The 27,345-nt window shown below is 40.7% G+C and overlaps 3 protein-coding genes across 3 annotated transcripts in view; 1 reads left to right on the top strand and 2 right to left on the bottom strand.

Moving 5' to 3' along the window:
• Window positions 1–4,831: 4,831 nt before the first annotated feature.
• Window positions 4,832–27,345, bottom strand: part of LOC146451366 (alpha-aminoadipic semialdehyde synthase, mitochondrial-like) — a 31,191-nt gene continuing 8,677 nt past the window's right edge. Inside the window, exons 13-24 of the mRNA XM_085099166.1 lie at window positions 17,819–17,948; window positions 16,838–16,948; window positions 15,217–15,325; window positions 14,962–15,038; window positions 13,328–13,391; window positions 11,060–11,227; window positions 10,561–10,653; window positions 10,014–10,126; window positions 9,156–9,244; window positions 8,500–8,567; window positions 7,840–7,948; window positions 4,832–6,821 (exon numbers count right to left, since the gene is read on the bottom strand). Of these exons, the coding sequence (XP_084955292.1) occupies window positions 6,706–6,821; window positions 7,840–7,948; window positions 8,500–8,567; window positions 9,156–9,244; window positions 10,014–10,126; window positions 10,561–10,653; window positions 11,060–11,227; window positions 13,328–13,391; window positions 14,962–15,038; window positions 15,217–15,325; window positions 16,838–16,948; window positions 17,819–17,948 (1,247 nt within the window). The 3' untranslated portion in view covers window positions 4,832–6,705. The remainder of the gene's footprint in view (window positions 6,822–7,839; window positions 7,949–8,499; window positions 8,568–9,155; window positions 9,245–10,013; window positions 10,127–10,560; window positions 10,654–11,059; window positions 11,228–13,327; window positions 13,392–14,961; window positions 15,039–15,216; window positions 15,326–16,837; window positions 16,949–17,818; window positions 17,949–27,345) is intronic.
• LOC146451368 (uncharacterized) lies at window positions 21,053–24,144 on the top strand. Its single transcript, XM_085099216.1, has 3 exons — window positions 21,053–21,254; window positions 21,342–21,652; window positions 21,958–24,144. Exons 1-3 carry the CDS (start codon window positions 21,053–21,055, stop codon window positions 24,142–24,144), a joined length of 2,700 nt encoding a protein of 899 aa, XP_084955342.1.
• LOC146451367 (uncharacterized) lies at window positions 24,188–26,954 on the bottom strand. The gene has a single exon (XM_085099170.1). The coding sequence runs from the start codon at window positions 26,156–26,158 to the stop codon at window positions 24,434–24,436; it is 1,725 nt and encodes a 574-aa protein (XP_084955296.1). The 5' UTR covers window positions 26,159–26,954; the 3' UTR covers window positions 24,188–24,433.

Raw genomic sequence — 27,345 nt, 5'->3', positions numbered from 1 at the left:
AGGATGCAAGCTGAAAGCACGTGGTGACCCCGCCGGGAAACGGTTAACCAGTCAAGAATAATGGAAGCTCAGTGCTATGTTAGTTTGCGTGATCAACTGCCTTAAGAGGGCATCCGATCCGAAGAGTGGTTGTTTCAGGTCTCTCAGGAAACAGTATCGCGTCATTCCTTATGAGAAGAAACGTTTCTTTGCAATACATCTCACCATGTATCCAGGGGTATCAATGGGTGCCAGCTGCGAACCGTAAACAAAACACAACAAAAGCCACCGGTATAAACTGGGTGGGGAGGAAGCCCTACGATGGCTGACTAGCGTCACATCCAGGCCCCACCTAGTGTAAGGGGGTGGCAATAATCCTACATGATTCATTCAGCACGAAACCCGTGGTAAACTGTGGCGTTGGAAGGCCGTTAAATGGGCTCGCGAAGACTTTGCTCTCTTTCTAGAGGCAGACAGGTCCTTTTACGTCCTGTAATCTTGGCTCTGACGAAGACTCTTGTTTCATTGTTGCTGAAATATTGGCTGTTGAAATTACCCCTTTGCCACAGTGTCTGCTTTGTAGAGTTTGGTTCGTTCTCCTTCATCGTGTTACCTTTTCGTTCGAAGGAAGGAGGTTAAAATTATTTCCAGCGTGAAAGCTGCAAGATGGACCGTTTGTAAGCTATGCTTTTCGTTCACAAGAGCCTTTAAAGATATGATAAATATAAATAAAACCTTGCTGGAGTATGAATGTGTGCGACAGCGAGAGAAAGCCCAAAATGCCCATACACACGGGGGAGAGGAGATTGTCCTCGGGATTATACAGGCACAAAGTCCCTTTCTTGTGAGTTACTTATTTCTCGTGAAAAAATTTAGCTAGAAGAACAACATTAATTTGGTTTATACAATTTGTTCAGTGGTACAATTTTCGCGTCCCTTCGTGACAAATGTTCGAAGGAAAAGTTGCTGTGACCAATAAATAAACCAGCCAAAGACTAAAGCGTTCGCTTTTAGGACTCATCCTTACACTGAAATACAATCTTCGCCACCTTCATTGCAAGAAATTATCGGTATATGGCCCCTTCCTTCCTCAGGTCGTATACACAATCAATAAGATAGTTTTGGTATTGATCACCTCTCTTTCCCAGATTTTTTTGAGTTTGCCAAAAGTTCTCGTACAAGAGCTAAACACGACTACAAACTTTACTTGAGAAGAGCGGTTTGTAATTGCTGCAAATATTCTTTCTTTATTCGTATTGTAAGGAAATGAAATGACTTGCCAGGATATATTGTACATGCGGAATCATTATCTGTTTTTAAGAGTGAATACTTACTTGAATATTTATTGAATCAGTAGCCATCGAATTTTATCTAGTTCTAGAAATTTTAAAAATAATTTTTAATTTTTTAGCTAGGGAAATTGTTTTTATACAGGGTTAACCTCACGATTTCCCTATTCAGGATGTTTTTGTATTTCTGTTGAAGCCTCCTGAATAAGATGTTATGTTATGTTAGTACACAAAGTCGTATACGGAAAATGTAAGGACTGGAATGACGTATAAGGTTCATATAATAATCAGTATACCTTCGGGTATGACAAGAAAATATACGGATCTTATACACTTGTACAAGGATTCCGTTTACATAAGTATATGGAATCAAATGTAAAGTGGGTATTAGAGACCATTAGGGTCAGTTATTAAAAGACAGTTTGGAGGTGTTTAACAAAACCACGTTCTAAGCCATTTTCAATTTTGCCAACAACATTGTCTACAAGAACAAGAAGGCTTGCATCCCAGACTAGAAAACTATTTATCTACTTAAAATAAACCACTTATAAACAGATTTGGAGCCCACTGATTGTCCTAAACCGGGGCCTAAGTTAGACTCTGTTTAAATAACTGGCCCTTAGATTCTAGTACGACCACAACACTAGATTTGACTTCAGTCAAGTTTTTAGCGAAGTATTATATCCCAAGAAGTTTCGTTTCTTTGTGAGCGACGAACTTGACAAAAACGGCTCGTGGTCAAGTGACGACGTCTATCTCGTTTTCCTGCCAAAATGACACTAGTTCACGCACGCGTTCCCTTGTCTATTGGGAAAACTCGTAGTCGTACTTGAAGTCGTCCAAGAATCGAAAGGCCTCTGTTAGAAAGTCCTTACACACCGATGTCCTTATACGCCGGTATATGTCCCCGTACGCGTGATGTATACGGACTCATTCTACCACTATTTATTGATTTAATGCAGCGTTTACACGAGTTCCATGAATAAAGTTTGCACGATGGCTCACAGAAAGCTACACCATGTCATCTGCAGACATGGTTTTTAAAACATAAAACGACTGCTAGAAAGCCGGTCCAATATCTATTCAGACGTCTAAACGCAATTGTGGTTTTCTTTTTAACTATTAATTGTTTGGTCAGCATTGATAGTCGAAACCTCGGCTAGTACCCAGGCATTCTCTCCTTCCCGTACGGTCGCATTTTCGCGCGAAAGTTTATACGGGCCACCATTGACGCAATTTTGCGAACAAAGTGTAAACTGTAAACTACCGGCAATTTCCTAGGAGCACCAAACGGTTCATTTCGGCGGATAGAGCGGTTTCCAATCGAGTATCGTAAAACCAAAACCAAACTATTACTCTGGCCAATCGCAACAGATGTAAACAACACAACGAACCAATCAAAATGCGAAGCAAATACATGTAACTGGCGCCAAGCGCGGGAAAACGCGTGCGGCCAAAACACGATTGGGTTTGGTTTGGATTCCCATTGGTTGAGAAAGTGGCGCCAGTTTTGTTAACCAATCACAGAGCGTAGTAATGCAAAACCGAAGCAAACGCGAAATTACTTTCGACACTCAATTGAAAATTGCTCTATCTGTTATGGAGGCCTTAATCACCTCAGAAATTTGGATTAATGTTTGAAGAAAATCTAAAGTTTTCTTCTGCTGAAAAACACACTGGAAAGCTAATCCCTTTTGTTTTCGGAGGGGACAAACATCTCGATAAAATTGCGAAGTAAGGTCAGCTAGCATTTTCCTACAGCCAACAACAGCTCGGAAATTCGAGAAATAAGATCCCGGTTCCTAAAACTTTCTGCGACTTGAATTTTCAGCTAAAGAATCCGAACAGTTCAAACTATATTAGCTTACACAAAGATGAGTTTACAGCTTTAGCACCTTCTAGCAGTTTCTCTAGCTCGCAGTCTTTCAACACTCTGTCAAACAATTTTTTTCCTGACCTTTTTCAGTGAGTCAACTTCTAATATCGAGAGACCATGCACTTGGACACTTGTAAGATGCTACAGATCTCATTCTTGATATTTTTTTAGTTGTGCTATAAGTTTTAGTTGATGTTATAATAGTTTGTATTAACTTAACAGGGCGGTGCCTCGCATGGGCCCTTTGTCTCGATCGCAAAAGAGATATTTGACGAGATTTTGTGGTCACAACGCATGCGCGCGCTCGGCTCCCAACGGCTGCAAAATCGCAAGCAAATCGCCGAGAAACGTAACCGCTGTAATCGCATAAAATAGTTTGTGTCAAGCGCACCTTGAATTGTTTGCATTCGTTTCCAGGATTTAATATATATCAGGAAGAACGAGACATTAGAGCGAGTTTAACAAAGGATCTCGTTAGACTAACGGCAAAAGTAAACCTTTCGCTAGCTATTTGCTGTAGAAGACGTAAAGTTTTCTTCGTAAGGTTCACGGAAACTCAATGAAAGGTGAAACGCAGGAGGAAAGACCTTCTTAAGTTTCAACAAGTAACAGTGATCGGTTAAAAGTACTTTTCTTCTGGAAACCAAGCGAACACCAGTTCGCTTCCTCTTCCTTTAGTCGGAGGCGGCGTAGCCTAGAGGTTAGGGACGCCGGACGTGTAGTCTGGAGGCCCCTGGTTCAAGTCCCGCTCCAAGGCCACGCTTTGTAAATAGCCAACTGATTTGCCTCCCACCAATTGGGATTTTTAACAATCTTATGTTATGTTCAGTTTCATATTTATTTCACTGGTTTATAGTGTCCCCAATTAGCGCTACAGCGCTAAACACTTCGACACTTAAATAGTCATTTATTTAATAAATATAAAAATGTTACACTGGTTGAAAGGTATTAAAAAGATCTTAATGTCCCAACGTTTCGGCTACTTGCATAAGCCTTCTTCAGGGGTAATAAAATACAAGCGAAGTGACAAGTTTATTTAAGATCGTGTAGTTGCTTGTAAAAACGGAATATGTTGGTGAGTTAGTGTTTGTCCAATAAAGTCAAGGCCCTGTGCTCTTGGGGTAGGTACATGCCGTCAGCGCGATTGAGTGGATTTTTGCACGTGTTGATTTTCCATACTTCCAAAATGCCTTCTACTTGTGTACAAGCTGGTAAAAATCCTGATATTTTACATAGTTTGTAATATCACAAACAGCCCGCTTAGATTTGGAGCGATAACGTTTGGCAGAACGATTTAAAAACTCCAAATAAATACTCGCGTTGTTCGCGAACGAAAAGATAGTCCTTCTCGCGTTGAAACGGCAAAAGACAAGGTGGACGTAAAAATGGCGGGAAAATTGTGGTCACGTGATTTTTTCTTGCGTTCTTTTCGCGCTACCTCGTTCCCAGCATCGCCGCAAAATTCAAAATGGCGAGTGTTTGCCTAAATAGTGTGTGAAAGATACGCTATTATTACATACAGTCCAATCTCCAGTTTATTTGGTCCCAAATCTAAAATTAAGTCCCACGTTTTTCGATCGTTCTGTGGCTTTCAGTGATTGTGACAGCGAAAGTCTTCTGTATGTTTTATCGTTTTCCCCAGCAAGAGCCATCATTATGCAGACCAACAAAGAAAACAAGAATGTGATAGGTTATTACCAAATCGCCCTAATAGTTTATTCTCATTTGATAACTTAAAAGTTCCAAATACAACACTATTACGTCACAAGAACCTCTTTAAAAGGTTTTACTTTTCCCTCGTTAAATAATCTTAAAAAGCATATACAGACATCTACAAGTAAAAACACATAAGTACACATTAGTATGCTTTATTAAAAAGCAACACTTTGTTTTTTAGGAATACCATATCGGGTAAAAGATAAATTCGCTCTAGGAAATGTGATTTTTATCTTTTTTTTTTTCTTACTGCCTCGGTAAAATGTATGGTTTGGCTACAGGCCAGACTCTGCTTGTATCAAGAACGCGTCGCTAAAAAGTTCGACAAAACTTCCACTGATGGCTTTAGCTTTTTGACTTTTCGTCTGTCTGTACTTTAATTGACGATAAAAATTAACCAATGAGCACGCCAGAAATTTGATAGTTAGGGTAAAGTGTGTTTTTATTTTATATGCAGTCTATATTGTTGTTCCTGCTGTTTTCGTTTTGTGACGTAATTCAGGACTAGCATATGACTCACTACACATTCACAACAAAATACAACGAACCAATCATAATTCGAAGCAAAAACTTACAACCAGCGCCGAGCGCGGGAAAACGCGTATGGCCAAGTCACGATTGGATTTGGTCGGGAAAGTGACGTAATTTTCTCATGGCAATGAGACACTCACTGAAATTCTTTATAGCCAACAAAGACGCGAACGCCTCAGCAATTATGCAGTTAGATTATCGGTTATTCCTGGTTACGTCGTTCTCATCGAGTTGTGATTAGTTCACTTGTTCGTAAAGGACTTTGGTTACAAACACCAGGGTCAACAGAAGTGAGTCCAGGAATTTTTTTTTTTTTCACATTTCAAGCAATTCGAACTTTTTGCCTTGGTAAGAAATTCATGCAAAAACAAGAGCCAACCTTTATAAATAGATGTAAAATGAACAGCATTGCTAGGGATATAAATAACAATATTGAACATTTTTCTTCTGGAAATGAAATTTGCGGGGTCAAATAATCAATGCCATTGATATATGCTTAAGAAGGTATTTCTGCAAATTGCAGCTCAATATTTGATTGTAATACGTTTTGTGAGAAATAACAATTCAATCCAAATGAACAACAGCTAGGCCTAATATGGCGTAAATTACCGAAAAATTCACCTTCTACGAAGATATTAAGCCACCTTTTAAAGCAGCTATTTAGGGACAATTTTAAGATTGTGAATTTCTTCCTGAATTGACTGAGCCCAAGTCTGACATGCAGTGCAAGTAATCTTGGACAAAATTAGTTGAGACAAAATACACGCGGACTGAGTTCAGTTCATTCCCCTGAAAAAAAGGTCAAACGATATGGAAATAACCTTCACCTCTACCTCAGTCAATGTTCTTTGAAGGTACGACAACCCCTTAGGCCTCATCAGTATTTGCTGGCTCAATAACATTGATAAGGGCTACAGGGGATTGAATTGCTGTGCATCAGTGAATTTTAACTTAAGAGTGTAAAATTTACAACTGAGTCTACCAAAAGTGTTGTAGCAGTATTCTCCCAAGATTGTAGATGAATAATACCTATCGCATTTGATTACAATATGAAAGAATATGGAGTTTTCATCGCACGGTAATTGTTGCTATTTTGGGTTTCTTTTTACGTTAAACGTCTATCTCAATTATAGTCCAGCTATTTTAAGTGCAAATTATCCGCCAAAGCGAACAGAGTTGCATGTAAAGTAGACTACGGTGCCTACTGTAAAACATTTGTCAAATATCCTCATTTTAAGCATCTAGGGCCTATCGGAACAAACAAGGCTATCTCCTTTGTTGTATTCCTGGCCTCTGAGCTGGTGATTCGCACTCTCATAGAACTGTAGTGGTCGTTTCGCTTTGGATTCCCTCAGCTTTGAGTCGTTTAAGCATAGGTTTGTAGATTTCACGGTTCAGAGGACGCACAACACCAGTAGCTTTCAAGTCTCCTGCAAGGCAAAGTATAACATCATTCATTCACTTCATTCATTCTTTCCTTCGCTCGTGCGTCCGTTGACTCGTCGGTCCGTCCGTCCGCAAGTCCGTCCGTTCCTTAGTCTGTTCGTCAGTTTCTCCATTCGCCAGTCCGTCCGTCCGTACGTCCGTCCATTGATCCTGGCTTAATCCTTCTATTACTTAATGTGTCATGCGTTCCCACCGTAGCTATCTGCATGACCTCTTTACATCTTCGATGGTCTCCCTCTTCATCTGTTTTCGATTACCGGGCATCAAAGCTGTTGTTCTTTACGTCAACTTATGGTCAGACATTTGAGCTACATGGCCGCCCACTTCTGTGGAACGTCCTTGACCTCATTAGTCCGCTCCATGAAGGTTCTGTCGTGTACATTACCTTTGAGCGTCATTGCAAGCAGTTTCCACTGCATATTTGATTAACATTAACACTCAAACTTTTGGACGAATTTTAAGTTCCGAAATTTTCGTGATACGAGATGTTAAACTTCGAAATATTTTTATGTGATAACTTTGGATTATATTATCGCTTTTAATTGTCGCTGGCTTCCAGTGAAAAGGCAATGATCTTAAGTTGATCGCTGTTCCAAGGGATTCACGTATTCTGAAGAACGTGAATTTTTAAGACAACGTTTCGTTGGCGTCGCCCGGCGCCGTGGTTGTTTGCGAAATGAATTTATGGACGGTACAAATGAAACTCCCCTAAAATCAAGACTACTACGAATTTTAAAAAGACACAAAATCGCTAAACGAAACTAAGTCCAAAAGTCCGTCCCGATTTGAATTCGACACGGATTTTCTCATAAGGCGAGTTCTCCGTCGAGTTTCCTGTCGTTCTAGACGGAAAAATGAACAGGTAAATTTGAGACTCTATAAACACGTCCTTCCATTTATATTAGACCACGTTTTCGTCTTGAGTCGAGTTTCTCAAGACGGTTTTCTGTCTCTAACAGGAATGCAGCAAACAACTATTTGTATTCTCTAGAGTTCACTCACCGTCCAGTATCATCTTCGTAGCAATCGCCACAGGAAGACCAACGGTGCGCGCCATGGCCGAATGACCTTTCGGATCCCCATAGGAAATCATATCAATTCGACGGTTTACCTGTGAACACAATGCACCAATCAAATTTTGAACCATCTTGCTAAAATTAAACATCAGGCGCAGCTTAATTCTCAATGATGGATTGGTTGGAATCTTTGTTAAATGGTAAACTAAAAATCGGCAACGTGAAGGGACACCATTTTCGTCCAAAAATCTAGTCATGAGGACAAAAATCTATATTCCGCGATTTCCCCATTCCTGTTAATTCAAACATGTTTGCAATGGCGGGTCCCTCGGGATTGTCACCTGAAATTTTGCTTGTCAAACCACACGTGCATCTTTCTTCGAAGAAATCCTTTCTGGCTAAACGGAAGCAAAATCTAATCCCAAGCAATTAGGTCATTGCCTATAATGTGCACTCTCGCTCAAAGGACTTGTTGTCAGGTCAAAGGCTGCAACGCCGGAGTCTCAGCGACAAGCCCCTTATGAACACCCCGATACAAGGTCCTTCGTATGTTTGGTTCTTATCATAAGAGGTAAAAACGCGCTCAGCGAGAATACATGGTTGAAGAAAAGCAGCGACTAAGTACAAAGGGAATATTGAAGTTCACCTGTGTTTTGTCGGGCATCTCCAATTCAATGTCATGTTGAAGTAACACCATGTCACGCTCACCTTCTCCTACAATGGAAAAAAAAAGGTTTCAGTTAAAAACAGGCAAGCAAATATCAAACACCGATTCAAAGAAGACGATGCACTTACTGTAAGGGGACATATTACAACAAATTTGACGCTTCCAGGTTTTATAAAAAAAAGTGAAATTGGGAGAAAACTGACGAACAGCACACAACTTTAAAATGGTGTATCATCAATGGAAGTTTGGGCCTTTTCTTTAATATTCAGTTGTGTACTCTTTAAAAGTAGGAGCGGTTTTCAAAATCAAAGTAATTACTCTGAACAATCACAACAAACGTCAACAGCGCAATAAACCAATCAGAACTCGAAGCAAATACATGTAACGGGCGCCAAGCGCGGGAAAACGCGGGTGAGCGAGTCACGATTGGTTTTGGTTTAAATTTTGATTGGTTGACTATTAAAGTGGGACGAGTTTTTTAAACGAATCATCTTGCGTAGGATAGCAAATGAAGAGTGATCCCGCAAATTACTTCCGAAACTCAACTGCAAGCCGCTATGAAGAGTAAAGAAAACAAGCCAACTGACACTATTAGAGCGAAATCTCGAGTTCCAGAATAAAGAATTTGTACTAACCGTAGGCGAGTTTGTCTGTCAAATACAAGCAAAGTGTGTCGAGAGGCGTCTTCTGTTGTAAAATAGGTTCGTCAGACAGCACACCAAGGCTGTTGAAGAACAGAAAAAGGACGTTAAAGTGACTGCACAAGTTTATTAAACCTAGCGTATAAAAAGCTGAGAAGATCGGGCGGCTGTGCAAAGGATACATGTAGTTATATCGCGCAATTCACAAATACACTACGATACTGAGTATTCCTACAGCGGCGCAACTGCATCGATTACAGCGCAAACAAGCACTGCAACCTATTTAAGTAAATCAGCAAAACTAATCCTTCGCTGGCAGAGTTAATCCCCTACGTGTGAATTATGGCTAAAACGTTTGAATCTATGGACGAAATCCTAAAATGTGACCAATAAAATGAAAGCTACTGAGCAGTACTTTCCTGTGGTGTTGTTAATTATGCTGTACAAGGTGGTTCTAACTTTTTAGTCAGTGTATAAGATCTTAAAGTGTGACCATTCAAATGAAAGCTACTGAGCAGTACTGTGGTGCTGTTTATTATACTGTACCAGGTGATTCTAACTTCTGAGTCTGTATAAAATCCTAAAGTGAGACCATTTAAATGAAAGCTATTAAGCAGGACTTTCCTGTACAAGGTGGTTCTAACTTTTGAGTATACGGGTCAGATCGTAAAGTGTGACCACTGACTCGAAAGCTACTGAGCATTACTTTCATGTGGTGCAGTTGCTTCCAAAAATATTGCAAAATTCCCGTTTTGATTCTGAGCACTATTGTAACAGAAAGACTGAACGGTAATATATTTCCTCCGCAAGTTTCATTTCTTGAACTTTCAGTCTCAGCTTTCTCATACTTACTCTTTAATAGCCTGCATGCGAGCCGGGTCCTTGCCTACTAAATCAAACACGGCTGAATGGAGCTCAGAATCACCAGCGTTGGGTTTTCCCACAAGTTTGGCCAGCACTTGTTTCTACAATGAAACAAAGAAAAAGATGAAACACTTGATGTCATCACGTAACCACAACATGCCGCTGAAACATTTCTCGCTTGTTCATCAGTCGCTTGTAGATTGGATAAGAAAGTTAGTATAGGCATAACTGCATGCCTGTTTTAGGTAGCACACAAAATAGTCCGGTTTTTCAGTTTTCTCTTGAAATTCACAGAGAGACAAACGAATCGCAGAAAGGGGGCGAACTCGCGCGCCACGAAACGCCTAAAGCGTAGATTATTCTCACGCGCGAGCCAAGTACGTTTAGCTTCTTTACTCCAGACTTTCCCTTCAACAACGGCGCGTTGGTTCGAATTACAACACAAAAAATACGGACTTTTTCGCAGTCTTGTTTTAGGACACATGAAACAAAACAAAACAGGCGGTATTAGTATGATATTAAGTGCTTGTCTTACCCAGGGTTGTTCGTGAGCCAAAGCCAGGTCCGGTCGTTCGGTTTGGCTGTACATGCCAAGCTGATATAGGGCTAAACAGGCTGTAGCATATCCCTAGAAAAAATAGAGAAATTTTGGCTTTAAGAAGTGCATCTTGGATGGGAAACGCAAATATTGAAAACAATAATAATAGTAATAGTAATAGTAATTGCGTTGTTCTATTGTTTCACACAAAAGAACTTCTGTTCACTAACAATAGCGGCAACGCAATGACGTCATATAATCCAAAATGGCGGCGCCCGGGAAATTTAAAAGCGAACATTTTTTTTTTTTTTTGAAAGCGAACATGATATCTAATTTTAAGCACACTTGAATGTTGTTTCTACTTCTTAAACTAAAATTTAGAATTTAGACACTATTTCCAACAATTTACCGTCCATTTGTTTTCGGAGCAGAGGTTCCCTTTAACCACCCATCAATCATTCGTGATCCATTCTTGGTGGACATATGTCGCACTCACCTCGTAGCGCAGAGTTCCTCTCAGTATCGTGTTAGCTGTAGTGATATTGTACAAGTTGCCATACATCAAGGAGTCCCTATTGGGGTAACATTCCAGCCTGTAGCCTGGGAACATGTCTGTTGGTTTGATTTCTTCAAGTAAGGCGCCACCAGCCGCAACCTCTACAGTCTAAAACAAACCAAGATAAAAAGGTACAAATGAATGTTGTGCCGCTTGGCACTAAGGGCACAAATGATGTATCAGACACTGGATCAGACAATTAACTCTGCAGTGTATGTTAAAGCGCTTAAGGACGGTGCCTACTAATACCGAAGTATTTTGGCGCAGTTTATGACTATGTGGGAAAAGTAGATCTCAGCAAAGGTTACTGAAATCCAAAAAGAAAATTGGGGGTAACCACCGATTTTTTAGAGATACCTAAGCCACAATTATTCAAAAAAGTAGTAAAATACAAAGCAATGAATGGCATTTTTTCCCAAATTGAAGCTTTATTATCTCTGGAAAATGCATGGTTACCCCCAATTTTCTTTTTGGATACTAAGAGCACTTGCTTATTTCTGCTTTCTCCGTATAGTTTTAAACCGCGCAAAAATTTCCCTTTATTAGTAGGCACCACCCATAGGAATCCCGAGTATCTCAAGATACGCAGTTCTAACGTATGTGCACTAACAATAGCAGGCACCGTCCTTAAGTGAAGCCTTGAATTTCTAATTGAGCGTTAGCCTTAGTAAGGAAATGAGAGATCGCACGAGGCAAAGAAAACAATCTCCGACCTCGGCGTGAATCGAACCCACGACCGCCGGATTTGATCGTCCATTGTTCTACCGACTGAGCTACAAGGCCAGAAGGGAGCAAGTCGTGGGTGACTATGGTTGTAAGGGTCCTTTCGAAATATTAAAATTCAGCTTGAATGCGAGGCCTAGAGGACACAGACAAGATTATTCAGTTTCCTTTGTTTGTGTCCTCTAAGCTTCATTATTAAAAACTGAATCATTGTATAATGCAATTCGAGGGATTTGATTGGCTTAGCGGCCATGGTATATGAGCCATTATACCATGGCCGAGAAATGGCGGCCATTAAATTGTCTGCTGGTTATTTTTGCACAGCGAAATCAGTAAGATCTAGCAATATTTCTTGATTGTTTTTAATAAAACAATTATTCCACTTGCGCTTGTTGGATATGAGATGATTATAGCCAACTCGGCGACGCGCCTCGTTGGCTATCTATCATCTCATATCCAACGCGCGCTCGTGGAATAATTGTTAATTATGAAGTTGAATTTTAATATATCGAAAGAAGCCTATTGCGGCAATGTGAATGTGAAGGGTACAAATGAATGTTGTGCCGCTAGCACTAAGGACACGAATGATGGCCAGTTCACTTTTGCACTTTAACTTATAAACTACAGTTAACTCTCTGATCCATCAATAAAAAGAGAGACTCACATCGCGTTTCAAAGGATAGAACCTATGGGCGTACATGTTGTAGTTCAATTTTCTTTTTTTTTCCTATGTTTTATACTAATTATTTCCACTACCATAGAAACAAACAAAATAAGACGACTTTAAGGACGGTGCCTACTATTGTTACTGCGCATATGTTCGGCGCATCTCGAGATACTCGGGTTTCCTATGGGTAGTGCTCACTAATACAGGGATATTTTTGCGCGGTTTAAAACTATGCGGAGAAAGCAGAACATGGCAAGTGCTCTTGGTATCCCAAAAGAAAACTGTGGGTAACCATGCATTTTTCAGAGATAATTAACCTTCAATTTAGGAAAAACTACCATACATTGCTTTATATTTTGGCGCTTTTTAGAAATATTGTTGCCTAATTATCTCTGAAAAATGCGTGGTTACCCCCAATTTTCTTTTTGGATTCCAATAGCCCCTGCTAAGATCTGTTTTTCCCGCATAGTCATAAACCGCACAAAAATACCTCTGTATTAGTAGGCACCGTCCTTAACACAGCTTACCACTGAACGGATAAAACTTCTAACTCTTACTAAAACTTTGTGAGGGGCACTGAAAGCAAAAAACTACTAAATACAAAGGCGTCTTTTTACTCTTTACAAAGAAAATCTTCGCGTTTAAGAAAATGTCTGAATATCAAAGGTAAAACCTACATAATATAGCGGCGTAGTTTACTTCTTCACACAGGAGTTCTTAGTGTCGAAGATAAACAACAATCTTACACTGTATTTCCTTACAGATCACAGGAATACTTCAAAAAGGTGTGTCTTAACTTCTGAACATTAGAAACTCACCTTCCCATACCACAGGTACCTAGCACTGTTCATAATGGTGAGTAGACCGGCTCTTGGACTCCAACTAAGGAAAATATACATGTAAGTATAGCAACACGGTGAGATACACTAAAGTCCTAAGTTAAATTCATCAAGAGTTCCCAGGTTTGAGACCTTGAATAGCAGGGAGGGCGTTATGGTCACAGCGCTCGCCTTTGACCAATGCAGGCTGGTTAGGCCGGGCTGCAGAAAGTATTTTAAGATAGTGAGAGTTTTGTGCAGCCATTCTCTACACTTCTCAAAGTCATTAATAATTCATCAAGAGAAAACAAAGAAAATCACTACCATGACCGTGGTTTCGATATGTGATCGTAATAAACACAAAATGTTGCCAACTTTAGCCTTGAATTTCTTCAAGAATTATTGATCATTTGAGAAGCCATATCAAACACTCGAAAGTGTGTTTCATTAGATATCCACACACCTCGAAGTCGTTTAAAAAAACCCGGCTGCGCCTCGTTTTTTCAACCTACTTCTCGGTGTTTGGATATCTGATGAAACACTGTGTCTCGTGTTTGATATATTACTTCAAAAACTCATTAATAATTCATAAGCCCATTGACCTATCAAATGGTCGATAAAACATCATGTGCAGTGGTTTTAAAACCCCATAAAACCTCATCTTTATTAGTATGCGGTGTTTAATATTTTTTTCGTATGCTAATTTCCAACGTTCACAAAAGCATGATTGTTATGAACTCTTTTGACACACGCTTTTCCAGGAATGTTTTTGAAGTCGTTCAAAAAACTCTGCTGCGCCTCGTGGTTTTAAATCCCGATAAAACACTCCTGCTCGTTTTTTAAACATTACTCAGAAGGATTCTGGCCAGCGCTATATTGGGTCAGACGGCTGAAGGCAGATTACTGAAGACGGAAAACACAAAGAGAGGGTGAGAAAATCCTTCGAAAGACAGTGAACGACTGCAGAAAACTCGCATTTATCTTTGCTTTATGCAACCCCGCCTAAATCCCCCAGCTCATAATAATTTCTTTTTTAATTTCAGTTGAATTTAATGGTTTTTTTTCATGATCCCAGAGCTTCTCTCTAGCTTACCCAGCTTTCCTCTCTCCACAAAAAAAAAAATAACATTGCCCAATAACCTTAGTTCAAATTCAATCCAAAATTTATGGCAAAAAGTTTACTATTATGTGATTGAAACTGTGTTTTAAGGACGGTGCCTCTCAATAAAAAAGTATTAATTTTTGAGCAGTTTATGACTATGCGGGAAAAGCAGATCTTAGTAAGGGCTATGGAAACCCAAAAAGAAAATTAGGGGTAACCACGCATTTTAGAGATAATTTAGCAACAATTATTTTAAAAAGCAGTAAAATACCAAATTGAAGCTTTATTATCTCTGAAAAATACATGGTTATCCCCAATTTTCTTTTTAAATACCAAGAGCACTTGCTAAGTTAAGTTCTACTTTCTCCACATAGTTTTAAACCGCGCAAAAATATCCCTGTGTTAGTAGGCACCACCTATAGGAAACCCGAGTATGTCAGGATGCGCAGAACGAATCCGCAGTAACAACAGTAAGTACCGTCCTTAAACAAAGTCAGGCGATAACAGTAAATCAAAACACGGATGGGTGTACCTGAACTTGTATCTCAGAGGATTGTCAGCATGTTCCGGAGCAGGAAGACCCCCACAATATGAACGGAAAGATTTGATCTAAACAAGAAAAACAAAACAAAAACAAAAAAGATATTTAAACTAGTAAAAAGAGATTTTATTATATAGTCACCAAACAAAATTTCAAGTTATCAACTACCACACCGTACCACCCTACCCACACTCCCGCACGGTACCCTCTTCCTCAGAGGGGTAGGGTCGAAGGAATCACACTTACCACTGCTCCCTCAGCTTTTGCGTCATCAAAGCATTCCATGGCCAGCAAATGATCAATACCAGGGTCCAGTCCTACCTCATTCACAATTGCTATTCCCGCATCAACCGCACTAAACGCAAAAAAATACAAACACAATAAACAACCTCGTTCTCAGGGTAGAGATCCTGGGAACGAGGTTGTACAGTTAACAGTATTAACTGACAAAAAAAGTAAAATTCATTTGCTTCCTGCAAGGCTAGATATCACTGTTACGTAAATTTTACGTCCGTAAGAACGTAAATTTAGGGAAATTAAGCAAGGACGACGGCGACGGCAACGGCAACGACAACGCTACAAAACAATGGGTTTAATGAGCAAAAACAATCGTTCTGCACGTGCGTTTTACATTTTGGCACATTTCTTTGCCGTCTTCTGCAAAACAACAACGTGAAATGATGAAATCCAAGGTTGTGCGGAAAAATTTCAGTACAAGATCGTAAGTTTTTCATTTAAGTTCTTTCTCAATTTGAACACCGTTCCTAACAATTTTGTCCCTGGATTGTTCGGCTACATTGTACAATTTCAACGAGTTGGAATTAACCGCAACGCAGTTGAATAGCGTGGAGTTATATTTTCAAGTGACGTTTTCGTTGGCGTTGCAGTCGTCGCTGCCTAATTTCCCTTTTAACTGGTAAGTACTTAAATAAAATAATAGGCGATATGTAAAAGGTCTGCGTACACTTAAAAAGTTGAGCGCTGTTTAATGATTTCACGTTTAGTAGTCGGCTTACGCATCATCTAATTTTATCAACTAGGTATTGCAGCCAAATTAACGGCCGTGCGCACCTGAATTTACGCAACACTAGTAGTCGCATTTTGTCTTGAAATTCGCGAAGAGTGACGCGAATCGTTGAAAGTGCCAACTCACAAAAGTGTGGCTCGCGTGAGTCTCATTTCTTCTTTATACGCTCGCTCCTGAGTCTTTACAGAACTTTAAGGAAACTTGAGGAACGGCAACAAGAACGCCACAAAACACAAGGTTTAATGAGGAAAAACAAGCGCTCTGCACGTGCGTTTTAAATTCTGGTACATTAATTCGCCGTCCCGTGCAAAACAGCAGGGAAATTTAGCAACGAGGACAGCGACGACAGCGAAATAGCAGTATTAAAATGAATTCGCGCTTTTTTAAGCGTCGTACAGTGTAGCCATTATTCCAAATGTAGGTGAAATTTCCTTGAGTTGAATTCTTTGGAGACCGCACCCAAGTTTAGAAGGAGAAAGAAAAATTCGTCCTCGTGTGTTTACGTCCCCGGTAAACGTCCCTTCAGGAAATTTCACGTCCTAGTCGTGCAGTGACGGCAAAGAAATGTACCAAAAAGTGTAATGCACGTGCAGAGTTGTCGTGTTGGTAATTAAATTAAGCCTATTGCTTATTGACGTTCTCGTTGCAGTCGCAGTCGCCGTTGCTAAAGCACCCTATGGCGCAAAGTTTCTTGTCTAACGAAACAGCACAGTAGCGAAGAGACCAACCAAACCCTCGAAACACCGACCCTTCAGTGTTCCGAGGTAATGTTATAAGACCATGATGTGATTACACAAATAATACTGCGCTTAACATCATCTACATGTATAAAGTGTCTACCTTTGATGTAGCTCTTGGATGGGAGGAAGAACGTAACTTGTAGTTAACAAATTCTTCTTATGAGCAATACAACTCTTGGCAACAAGATGATGCAGCGAGTAAGGAAGTAAACTGCAATGGAATCAGGATGAGAATTATATGTAAGTAAATGAATGAATGAACGAACGCACGAACTACCGAAAGCACGAATGCACGAACTAACGAACGCACGCACGCACGAACGGACGAGCGAACGAACGAACGAATGAACGAACGAACGCACGAACTACCGAAAGCACGAACTAACGAACGCACGCACGAACGGACAAACAAATGAATGAACGAACGCACGAACTAACGAACGAACGAACGAACGAACGCACGAACTAACGAAAGCATGAATGCACAAACTAACGAACACACGCACGAACGGACGAACGAATGAATGAACGCACTAACGAACGCACGAACTACCGAACTAAGGATTTGTAATTACGTAGGTTACATTTTGTACGTTATCTACAAGTATCTAGTCTTTTAGAGGACTCTTCTGTAAGTCACTTCTAGTGACGTTGAATATCCTCAACAAAGATCACCGTGATTGATTTGATTCAGGATTCCATCCATAGACTCGAAAGTTAGAATCACCTTGAACAGCATAATAAACAGCACCACAGGAAAGTACTGTTCAGTAGCTTTCATTTGAATGGTCATACTTTAGGCTTTTATCCACGGACGACTCAAACGTTAGAACCACCTTGTGCAGCATAATAAACAGCACCACAGGAAATACTGCTCAGTAGCTTTCATTTGAATGGTCACACTTTAGGATTTCATCCACAGACTCAAACGTTAGAACCACCGTGGACAGCATAATAAACAGCACTACAGGGAAATACTGCTCAATAGCTTACATTAGAGCTGTCGCAGACTCAACATGTAAGACCATATCAAAAGATTCACGGACTGAATATTGAAACGAATCAGGAACATCTTTCTCACCTGATCACGACATCGTGTTGCTGGATCAATTTGTTTAACTTCTCCTCGGACTGTGTGACGTCAAGAAGTGTTGGAGTCGTGTTTTTATACTTGGATGCAACTATCTCTGCCTCACTGATTTGATCCGAAGCTGCAACAAGGAAAATAGAAGAAAATAAATCGTTACCGGCCAATTCTTAAAACCACCAAAGCCTGAACTAGGCTTGGTTTTATTTGGTAATTACTGTGTTTCCAATTAGCAGGTATGCTGAAGTACTTTGACACAAATAAAGCTATTGAGGCCAAACCTCATTTAAGCACGGTGTCTCCCTTTCCTACTGCGCAGACGTTCTGCGCACTCTTGGATAGTTGGAGAACCACTAATTTTTGAAGATACCTAATACATGTTAAGGGAGGATAGTTTTAAAAATCTGAAGCACACAATGGGAATATATACGTGAGGCCACATTAAGCATCCCGCGAAAATGCCATCAGCGTCATCTTGTTTTCATAGCTGATCATTTAAAGGGACAGTATCACGCTATTTTTAGTAACACATTGAAAATCGGAAAGACGCTATTCGGTTGATAGCAGCCAAGATATAATGACAAAATTCCATTAAAAGACTATCAGAATGGAAAGAAACTATCCACGGATATTTTTACCGGCAGATGACCAAGCTAGAGGGGGGTTCAAATTTGAAAACGTCTGGCGGACGTTTTCAAATTTCGCTGTTGTAACACACTAAAAATCGCCGGTTGTACTATATTTTGGTTCAACCTTTCGTCTTAGAATCACTATTAATATTTCTTTAAATTGGCGATTGAGAAATTAATTAACACAGTGTTCAAAGTTTAAATTTAGTGAATTTTGGCCAAAAATCATGATATCTCCCATCGATCTCCCATGACACTGCCCCTTTAACTCTTTCTAACTAAAAAGTCGGAGTTTAGAACACTAGAATAAAACTCGCTTGGGCTTGTTGAAAGACGTATTTCATGAGCCGTTTTCTTCGCGCGCGCACACAATCTTTAGCAGAAAACACATTTTACGGATCGATGTTTGTTGGAAATTACATTACCTGAACTTCTTTTTCGCTGGATAATTTGCTGAATGTTGGTTAGTTTAATATCGTAATGTTTTTCAACAACACCAGTCGGTGAAAGAGAGAGAGAGAGAGAGAGAGAGAGAGAGAGAGAGAGAGAGAGAGAGAGAGAGAGAGAGAGAGAGAGATCGTTTCCCAAAATTTCTGTTCCCTGTGATTTTTTGAGCAAAATATCTTGGCGTAATGTTTCTCATCTGTTTCTAGCAGTGTAGTTGGACAGAAGTGATGGCAAACATTACGTCTGGAGTGCTTTTGATTTCCGTTGAGTTTGCTTGCTGATTTTAAAAGCACCAATTTCATAGATGTCCTTGGAACTCTGAGAACGAACAAAGAGGCCCGAAACAGTCCTCTCTTAGTTTAAAGTTCACTTTTTGAAAGGGAACTCTCAGAAAACCGCCAAATACGTAAAATCCGCCGTATTTAAGAAAACAAGTGAGCAGGTCAACTGCAACTTCAAAGGCCAGCAAGAAAACTGTACGTACAAATGTGCATACAAATGTTATTTAATACTCCTCTTTTAAACTGCAAATATCTAAGAAGAGAATATGTTAATATATTACAATACATATAAGATACTTGCAGTTGAAAAAGGAAGTATTAAATAATGCATATATTCTAAATATCCGTGAAATCCGTAAAATCCGCCGTATTTTTAAAAAGATATCAGCCTGTCAACTGCCACTTCAAACTGGAAGTTCAAAGGCAGCAAGAAAACTCTAGTTAGGTTGGATTTCATGGATTTTACGGAAATTGTACATACAAATAACAATTAATACTCCTTTTTTAAACTGTAAGGATCTTTAAAGAGAATATATTAATATATCATATATATTTAATATATATTAGATACTTACAGATAAAAAAGGAAGTATTAAATTATGTATATTCCAAATATCCGTGAAATCCGTCAAATCCGCCGTATTTTAGAAAAAGATATCAGCCTGTCAACTGCCACTCAAAACTGGAAGTTCAAAGACCAGCAAGAAAACTGTATTTAGGGTGGATTTCACGGATTTTACGGAAATCGTACATTCGAATGTCATTTAATACTCCTCTTTTAAACTGTAAGTATCTAAGAAGAGAATATATTAATATATTATAAGATATGTAAGATCCTTGCAGTTAAAGAAGGAAGTTTTAAATCATGCTTATTCTAAACATCCGTGAAATCCGTAAACTCCGCCGTATTTTAAGAAAAAGATATCAGCCTGTCAACTGCCACTTCAAACTGGAAGTTCAAAGACCAGCAAGAAAACTGTGGTGTTAGGGTGGATTTCACGGATTTTGCGTAATATGACTGATGCAATATGGCCTAATACCTCTCTTTTAGATGTCTTATAATGTTCATTTGGAAGACAGTTACAGTTAGCAAAAGGACTATAAACAACAATTATCTAACAGTTCCATGAAAAAAATTCTGCTGTAAACTAGCACATTGTCAGAGAGTGGGAGTTCTTGCTCTTCGAAGAAAACTGTAGGTAGGGCGGATTTCACGGTATTTGCGGACAAAACAACCTTCACCCAGTGATTTTAGATTCATGGACAAATTGTCATTGTCAACTTTTTTTCGAAATGTGACAACATCGCTACCAACGACCCTGACGGTACCAGATGATTGTTACCCCTTTTGTCATGAAAAAGTGCAATTAACAACTTCTGCACCTAGTAATCAAGACATTTATTTCTTGATGTGCGATGCATAGTTAAGACCGTAACCAATGTGAAATAAACGGGGAATTAAACTTGGGCTGCTTCAATAGAGTTCGACTGCTAATTGCTACGTATTATCATGTGAAAATAATGGAAGCAGTGTGTCATGGAGTCTAACGAACTACAACGACACCTGTTTCTTCAATCGTTTTGTTTTGCGTTATGTGATCTACATCAGAGCTACGAAAACAAGCTCGACCTTGACCTTGAATACTTCGAAGGTTTTTCGCCAGTAATTAGGCTTCTTTGTTGCGACAATATAACGAGACCTGAAAATAATTACACTAAACACGACAGGGACGTGGCATTTTTCATTTGTACCTCAAATCAAACACTTCTATCAGTTTCCTTTGACTTTTAAATATATTCCTCGTGATTATCACAAATAAATTTTCGTATAAAATAGGAGCCTACTCTGGGAAGAAATCACTACACTGAACATGAACAAGACAAAATATCCTTGTAGACAACTCAACAGCCAGGCCATAAAGAGCTCAGCTTTATGCTTCATTAGCCCCATCATCGTTGGGAAGTGTAGCATAGTGAAAGCTCAATGTGTTAGTAAAATAGACGAAGGAGGCCTACAGAAAGCCTGGAACAACGTGTGTAAGACGAGAGATGTTTGCGATAAGGCAATTTGTGGTAAGAATCTGCATATCTGATGACCATCTTGTCTTTGAATTTTAAAAGGTCTTGTTGCTTAAAAATGGTCGGTTTTTTTCTTAACAGGAGTGAAAAACGTCGCATTTTTCTTTGGCGCTATCGGTGCCCAAGGTCCCAGAAAAAGCCGAGGAAAAAAGGGAGCCACTGCAGAGGAATATGCAAGCGATGAAAACAATGACGAAGTATTGACATCCAGTCAAGCAGCAAGCGCTGCAAGTCAAGATTGGATTTCTGAACATCAAACAATCATCAATGGCAAATTATGCCCATCCATCAACTACTGGATAGCCTTAACTACTCCAAACGGTGCCCCGGCAAACCCTATTGTCATTCACCGTGCACTTTTGGAATGCGGCGTGGAGACTATGGCACAACAGGTATGTGAATGTTTATTTTAACAGCGTTTCTTGAAAGCACTGTATGATGAGATGGGTAGTATATTTCGAACTGAGGCCATGTTTTCTGTCCGTTTTAATGGCGTATTGCTGAATACCATTTGGACATAACAAAAAAAAATCACGAAAATCCATCGTTTAGAAATGAGTTATGATCGAGTTGGACCATTCAAAGTCACTATTCAATATTTCGAGACATTTCCAAACAGAAAAATCAGTCAACACACTTAATCTTCTAACAGTTCCATAAAACCAAATTGATGGATTTGCAATAATTCTATTCGCAGGTACCCTGTTATGAGGGCAAGGAGTCGGCTGTCATGAAAGAACTATTCAGGGTCTTAAAAGATCACAAAAATCCCATGATCCAGGAACTAGTGAACTCTTCGTATGAACATTGCTTCCGAAATGAGATGGAAAGTGTGCTGGGTGAAGGGAACTTGATGGACTCGCAAGATTGTGGAACAGAGAAGGTGACCAGAGTCTGGCTCACAAATTCGACTTTCAGCTCCACGTTGCGGTTGTCCATCACAAAGCTTCAAGATGCAAAGTTGGAAATTGATATGTTTGGTTTTCAAGAGGACAGCAGGCAAAGTGCAGACGAAGAAGCAAGACTGGCGGATAAATTGACTGTGCTCGTAAATGACATAGGAATCGCGATGAAGAAAATGGAATACGCCCTCTTTTGTGGAAAAGTTTACAAGAAACTTCCCTCGGCCATGTACACTTACGCTTACAAGTGCGAAGTCCGCGCATTCATAAATAGCCTGGCAGCAAACGAGTTCTTTAAAGCAAGACTGCTTAAGGACATGAGAAAAATAATTGACATACTTTCGGACCCAGACTGCGAGGTGGTGCGTCCTATCTCCATCGATTACAATCTGATCGAAGTAAATGGCGGATACTGCTGGTCCATCAAGGAGAGGCGTTTTGTGCAGAACCCGATTCCGGATGAAAAGATTGGCATCATCACCCCGAGAGCTTTCACGAAGTACGATCAAGGTGAAGAGCCCGACCCCAAATACTTCAAAGAAATTCTAGAGAACAGCCTCTCAGAAGTGGAAATTAGTGAATTTTGTGAGGATTTCTTGAAGCTTCTAAACTTTAACAAGAAAGGCCACAAGGATAGAGTACCGTGCCTGACTGGTGATGCAAATAGCGGCAAAACCAGCCTTTTCCATCCTATCCTCGGGCTTGTGCACCACACCAACATAGCGACTATCACAAAGCAAAGGGTATTCAACAAGGCCATGATCACAAAATCCACCGAAGTGGTCTTCATTGACGAGGCCTCGCCGTCAAGCATGGACATCGACGACTGGAAGATCTTGACCCAAGGGGGCTACACCGCATGCGACGTTAAGTACCAGACCGCAAAGTCCTTTATCCACCGCTGCCCCATGCTGTTGACGGCACAAACGAAATTGCAGTTCAAGCCTGAAGACCAACCCGCAATGGACCGCAGGCTTCGAAATTACAACTTCAAGAGTCTCCCGCATCCAAAGAAAGGAGCCGCCAAATGGCTAAGAAGACACCCAATGGAGTGTATTGTGTGGGCAGCAGCACAAGCCAGTAGGTGCGTGGCATCAGCCACCGAGGATGAGCTAAGTGACGAAGATAGCGCGGACGATGGTGTGCTGGGAGCGACGGAAAAGGAAGAGCTTCGCACGTTGTGCTTGGACAATGTCCTAGATGAGCGCGATTGCCCAACTGTCGAGGCGGGTGCACAGAGCGGTGGAATAGAAAACACTCAGGATGACTTGGACTCAAGTCAAGACGACCAGACCATCGGTGCATTAAGGAGAATTATGGAGCAGAGCTCTCAGAGGTCACTCCGCCACCGCCAAGTTTCCGTCATGCTGCAAGCGCGACTCGACCAGCGAGAAAGACAGAGGCAGGCAGAGGAGACGGTGTACCGACACAGACAGCGAAATCTCCTGTCGATGGGCGTCGCAAGCGAACATGTGGCGCTGCTTCCGAGGGATGCATTGGAACCCATGCCCACGCAAATCAGCGAGGACTTGGCTGCCTTCAGGCAACAGACCCTTCGGGAAGACTTGAAGACAAGGCGAGAGAGAGCACTTGCTGCATTTCAAACACCCTGGTTACAACAGACGGAGCAGGAACTTCACGAGCTCGCCAGGACACTACAGGGATCAGCCCTGAGTCGGGAGAGGAGGGCGTCCACGGAGGCCTACCGCGAGGTTCTGCAAGACAAGCTGAGACAATTCCACCGGAATCACGGAACGGCCGGTTGCCAGTTGGCCTTGGACCAGAGGAAGCGATCGTGTGTTGCCCTGGGCCTGCTGAAGAAAGAACACAGGCATCTTGTCACCAGCCTCTTCCAGTGCCTGCCCATTGCAGAGGACCTCATGCGGACCAGTACTTCGCGAAAAAGACCCACGTCTGGAGAACTAACTCTAGTCAGGAACAAGAAGCCACGCAAAACAATTCTGAGCTATTTTAGCCATTAGTTAGATATAGAGAAACACCGAAACACAGCGAAAATGTAAAATGAATGCTCGAGTTTGTTCAACATTACCTAGAGTTTGCTTTTGGGTAATTACACACACGGTTGGAACTGGAACATGTACGGTTAAGCTAGGTCGACTTGAAAAAATTATTATTACATTATATAGATCAGTGTGTTTGTGAATGGTGATAGAAAATGGCCATTGAAAAAAAAAAACAAAAGAGAGACATAGAGAGAATTAAAATGAAGGTTGCGTCGTTGACTACATTTGCAGTGTTTTTGTTGTTGTTTTATTCGCTCAACGGCATTTTCGTGGCAGCCCTTTTCTTAAGAGAATCGGCAGTTCTACCCTCCTGAAACCTGAAATCTAGATCTCTCAATATCGCTGTCCACTGTCCAAATCCGTGCTTAGTTATTCCTTCCTGTAGAAAATAGTCCTCTTCTGCTGTGAATTTCAAAACATGACGAATGTTCCTCTGAGAGCGCAAGATTCTTTTAGGCAGGGCGTCCTTTTTGGGGGAGGTGTTGACATTTTCCACTGGTTCAACAGAAGGCCCGGCGGTGGAAGTTGAATCGCCGAGTCTTGCGTTGACGTCCTCGTCCACTTCTGACCCCTTGGCGCCTTGTAGTTTCTGTAGGCACTCGTGACCCTTCAAAGCAACTTCTCGGGATCGTTGTTTTTGATAGTGAACTTTAGCAACGGCAGAGCTGTGTTTTTGGTCTTCCGACAAAATCCTCTGCTCTTCGCTAGTGAGCTGGTTGAGGCTCTGCGTTTCAACAATTTGGCGATAACGCGTGGGATGGATGTACTTTCCAATTGCATCAAACACCAGTTTGCTCATGATCTCGCCCAATTTACCATGCTGGCCTCCATTTCTGTTGACGAGAACGAAATCACACTTGGGTTTAAGCAAAGGTCTAACGTACGAGATATAGCCATTGAGCACTTGCATGTTTGCGTCGGAAAGAATCAAACAATCAAATCCATACTTTCCGGCAGTCTTGAACGTTTTCTGATCAATGAATCCACCCTTTTTCTTAGCTGCATCAATCATGTCCACCGTCAAATATTGATAAGTCATAGGACGTGACCCCTTCACTTTGATGAACAGATACATGGCTACGAATTTCGTGGCAAATGTCAAGTCCGAGGGGTTAACTTGAGCTGGACTCGATTTACACATCTTCACGGTATTTTCGTAGCGCGGCAGATGGAATTTCACGACCTCCAACAGCTCCTCCATTGTTGCCCAGTGGCCTCTTGCTTCCAGTGTTTCAATGTCTAAATCTTGTGTCCACTGCAATCGCATCATCTTTGCAACTGTCTTTCGCGCTCTTTTGAGGTACAACTCTGTTGCAGAGAACTTTTGAAAGACTGCCTCTGATGCGCCATGAAGTTTTCTGAAGTCGATCATTTCAGAAATGGCGTCTATGTAGCCTAAACGCCCACCATGGCCGAGCTTGCATTCGTCTTGTAAGTAGTCGATAAACTTGAACAACAAATTTGGAGAACATAAACTAAAGTCCACCACGTCAAAAGTCAACTCTTCCTCGTCTTCACAGCAAAATCTTAGAAACTTAAAGCATCTTGTAACTATTTGTTGCGCTGCGCGATCCTTCTTGTAACCGCCACCACTTCCAGTCAACCATTTTGTGAACAACTCGGCAATGTCACACGATAATGAAAACGAAGGAAGTATCTTTACGGCATGCTTTGTGGTTTCAGTTGTTTGATCTTGAATTGGTTTCACCATCGGAACATTTCGCGAATCTGTGATTTCTTTCGAATTGGGCTTTTCATCAAAATAAAAGAACCAACTGTGCTTGTTATAAACATGTTTTCTGCACCCTCTTTGACTTTGAAATCCATCATGGTCGCACTCTTGTATTGGGCAGTGATACAAGCTGTTGGTTTCATCTTTTTCCAAGTGAAGCCGTTTCGGTTTGGGCGACGCTCCATCGATATCCGACCAATCGACTTTATACTTCTTGCTCATTTTGCCTTTTAAGCGCATCTAGTCAACACGATCTCCTTTAAATCTGAACCATAACCGAGGAGCGGATGACGAGCAAAGGAACTGCATATATATTTGCATTTGCCAAAGCATGCCCTTACTTGCCCGCCCTCATTACTATTGTGCAAAATTCATGACAGTGACATGCCACCAAACTCGCCCAAGCAGGTCTGAGCGCGCCTTCTTGTTTGCCTCATTCCCAAAGGCAACCTTAATTTGGGAACAAAATGGGAATGCGTAGAAAAATGGTCCAAAATCTGTTCTCAAACGACCAATTTGGGAACAATATGTTCTATTCACAGAGAGGAACTCGGAACAAAACAGCCCTAAATGACCAATTTGGGAACAATGTGTTCCATCAACAGATAGGAACTCGGAACAAAACAGTCCTTACTTATCAATTTGGGAACAATGTGTTCCGTGCACAGATAGGAACTCGGAACAAAACAGTCCTTATTTATCAATTTCGAAACAATGTGTTCCATGCACAGATAGGAACTCGGAACAAAACAGTCCTAAGTTATCAATTTGAGAACAATATGTTCCATTTACAGTTGGGAACTCGGAACAAAACAGTCCTTATTTATCAATTTCGGAACAATGTGTTCCATCAATAGATAGGAACTCGGAACAAAACAGTTCTTATTTATCAATTTGGGAACGAAGTGTTCCATTAACAGATAGGAACTCGGAACAAAACAGTCCTAAATGACCAATTTGGGAACAATGTGTTCCATCAATAGAAAGGAACTCGGAACAAAACAGTCCTAAATGACCAATTTGGGAACAATGTGTTCAATTTACAGATAGGAACTCGGAACAAAAAAGTCTTACATGACCAATTTGGGAACAATGTGTTCCATTTACAGATAGCAACTCGGAACAAAACAGTCCTTATTTGTCAATTTGAGAACAATGTGTTCCATTTACAATTGGGAACTCGGAACGAAATATTCCTCTTTTACACTAGAGTGAACGTTTTGTTCCTACCTTGTAAAACATCTGGTCCTCTTATAGTCAATAGGAACACAAAAACGAGGAACAGTCCATACTAGAGGAACGTTCCTTTTGGAATACAGGAACAGCCAACGAAACTTAAAATCAGCGAAAAAAAGAATCAAAGACTATGGAAAAACCCCAAAAAGCGTAATTCAAGCGCTTCGGCGAAATGAAAACAATCTTTAAAA

This window comes from Pavona decussata, unplaced genomic scaffold, assembly GCF_977016875.1.
Source record: "Pavona decussata unplaced genomic scaffold, jaPavDecu1.1 SCAFFOLD_390, whole genome shotgun sequence".
Classification (NCBI taxonomy): domain Eukaryota; kingdom Metazoa; phylum Cnidaria; class Anthozoa; order Scleractinia; family Agariciidae; genus Pavona; species Pavona decussata.
Note: the sequence above shows the minus strand (reverse complement) of the source record. Positions and strands in the feature narration are given on the sequence as shown.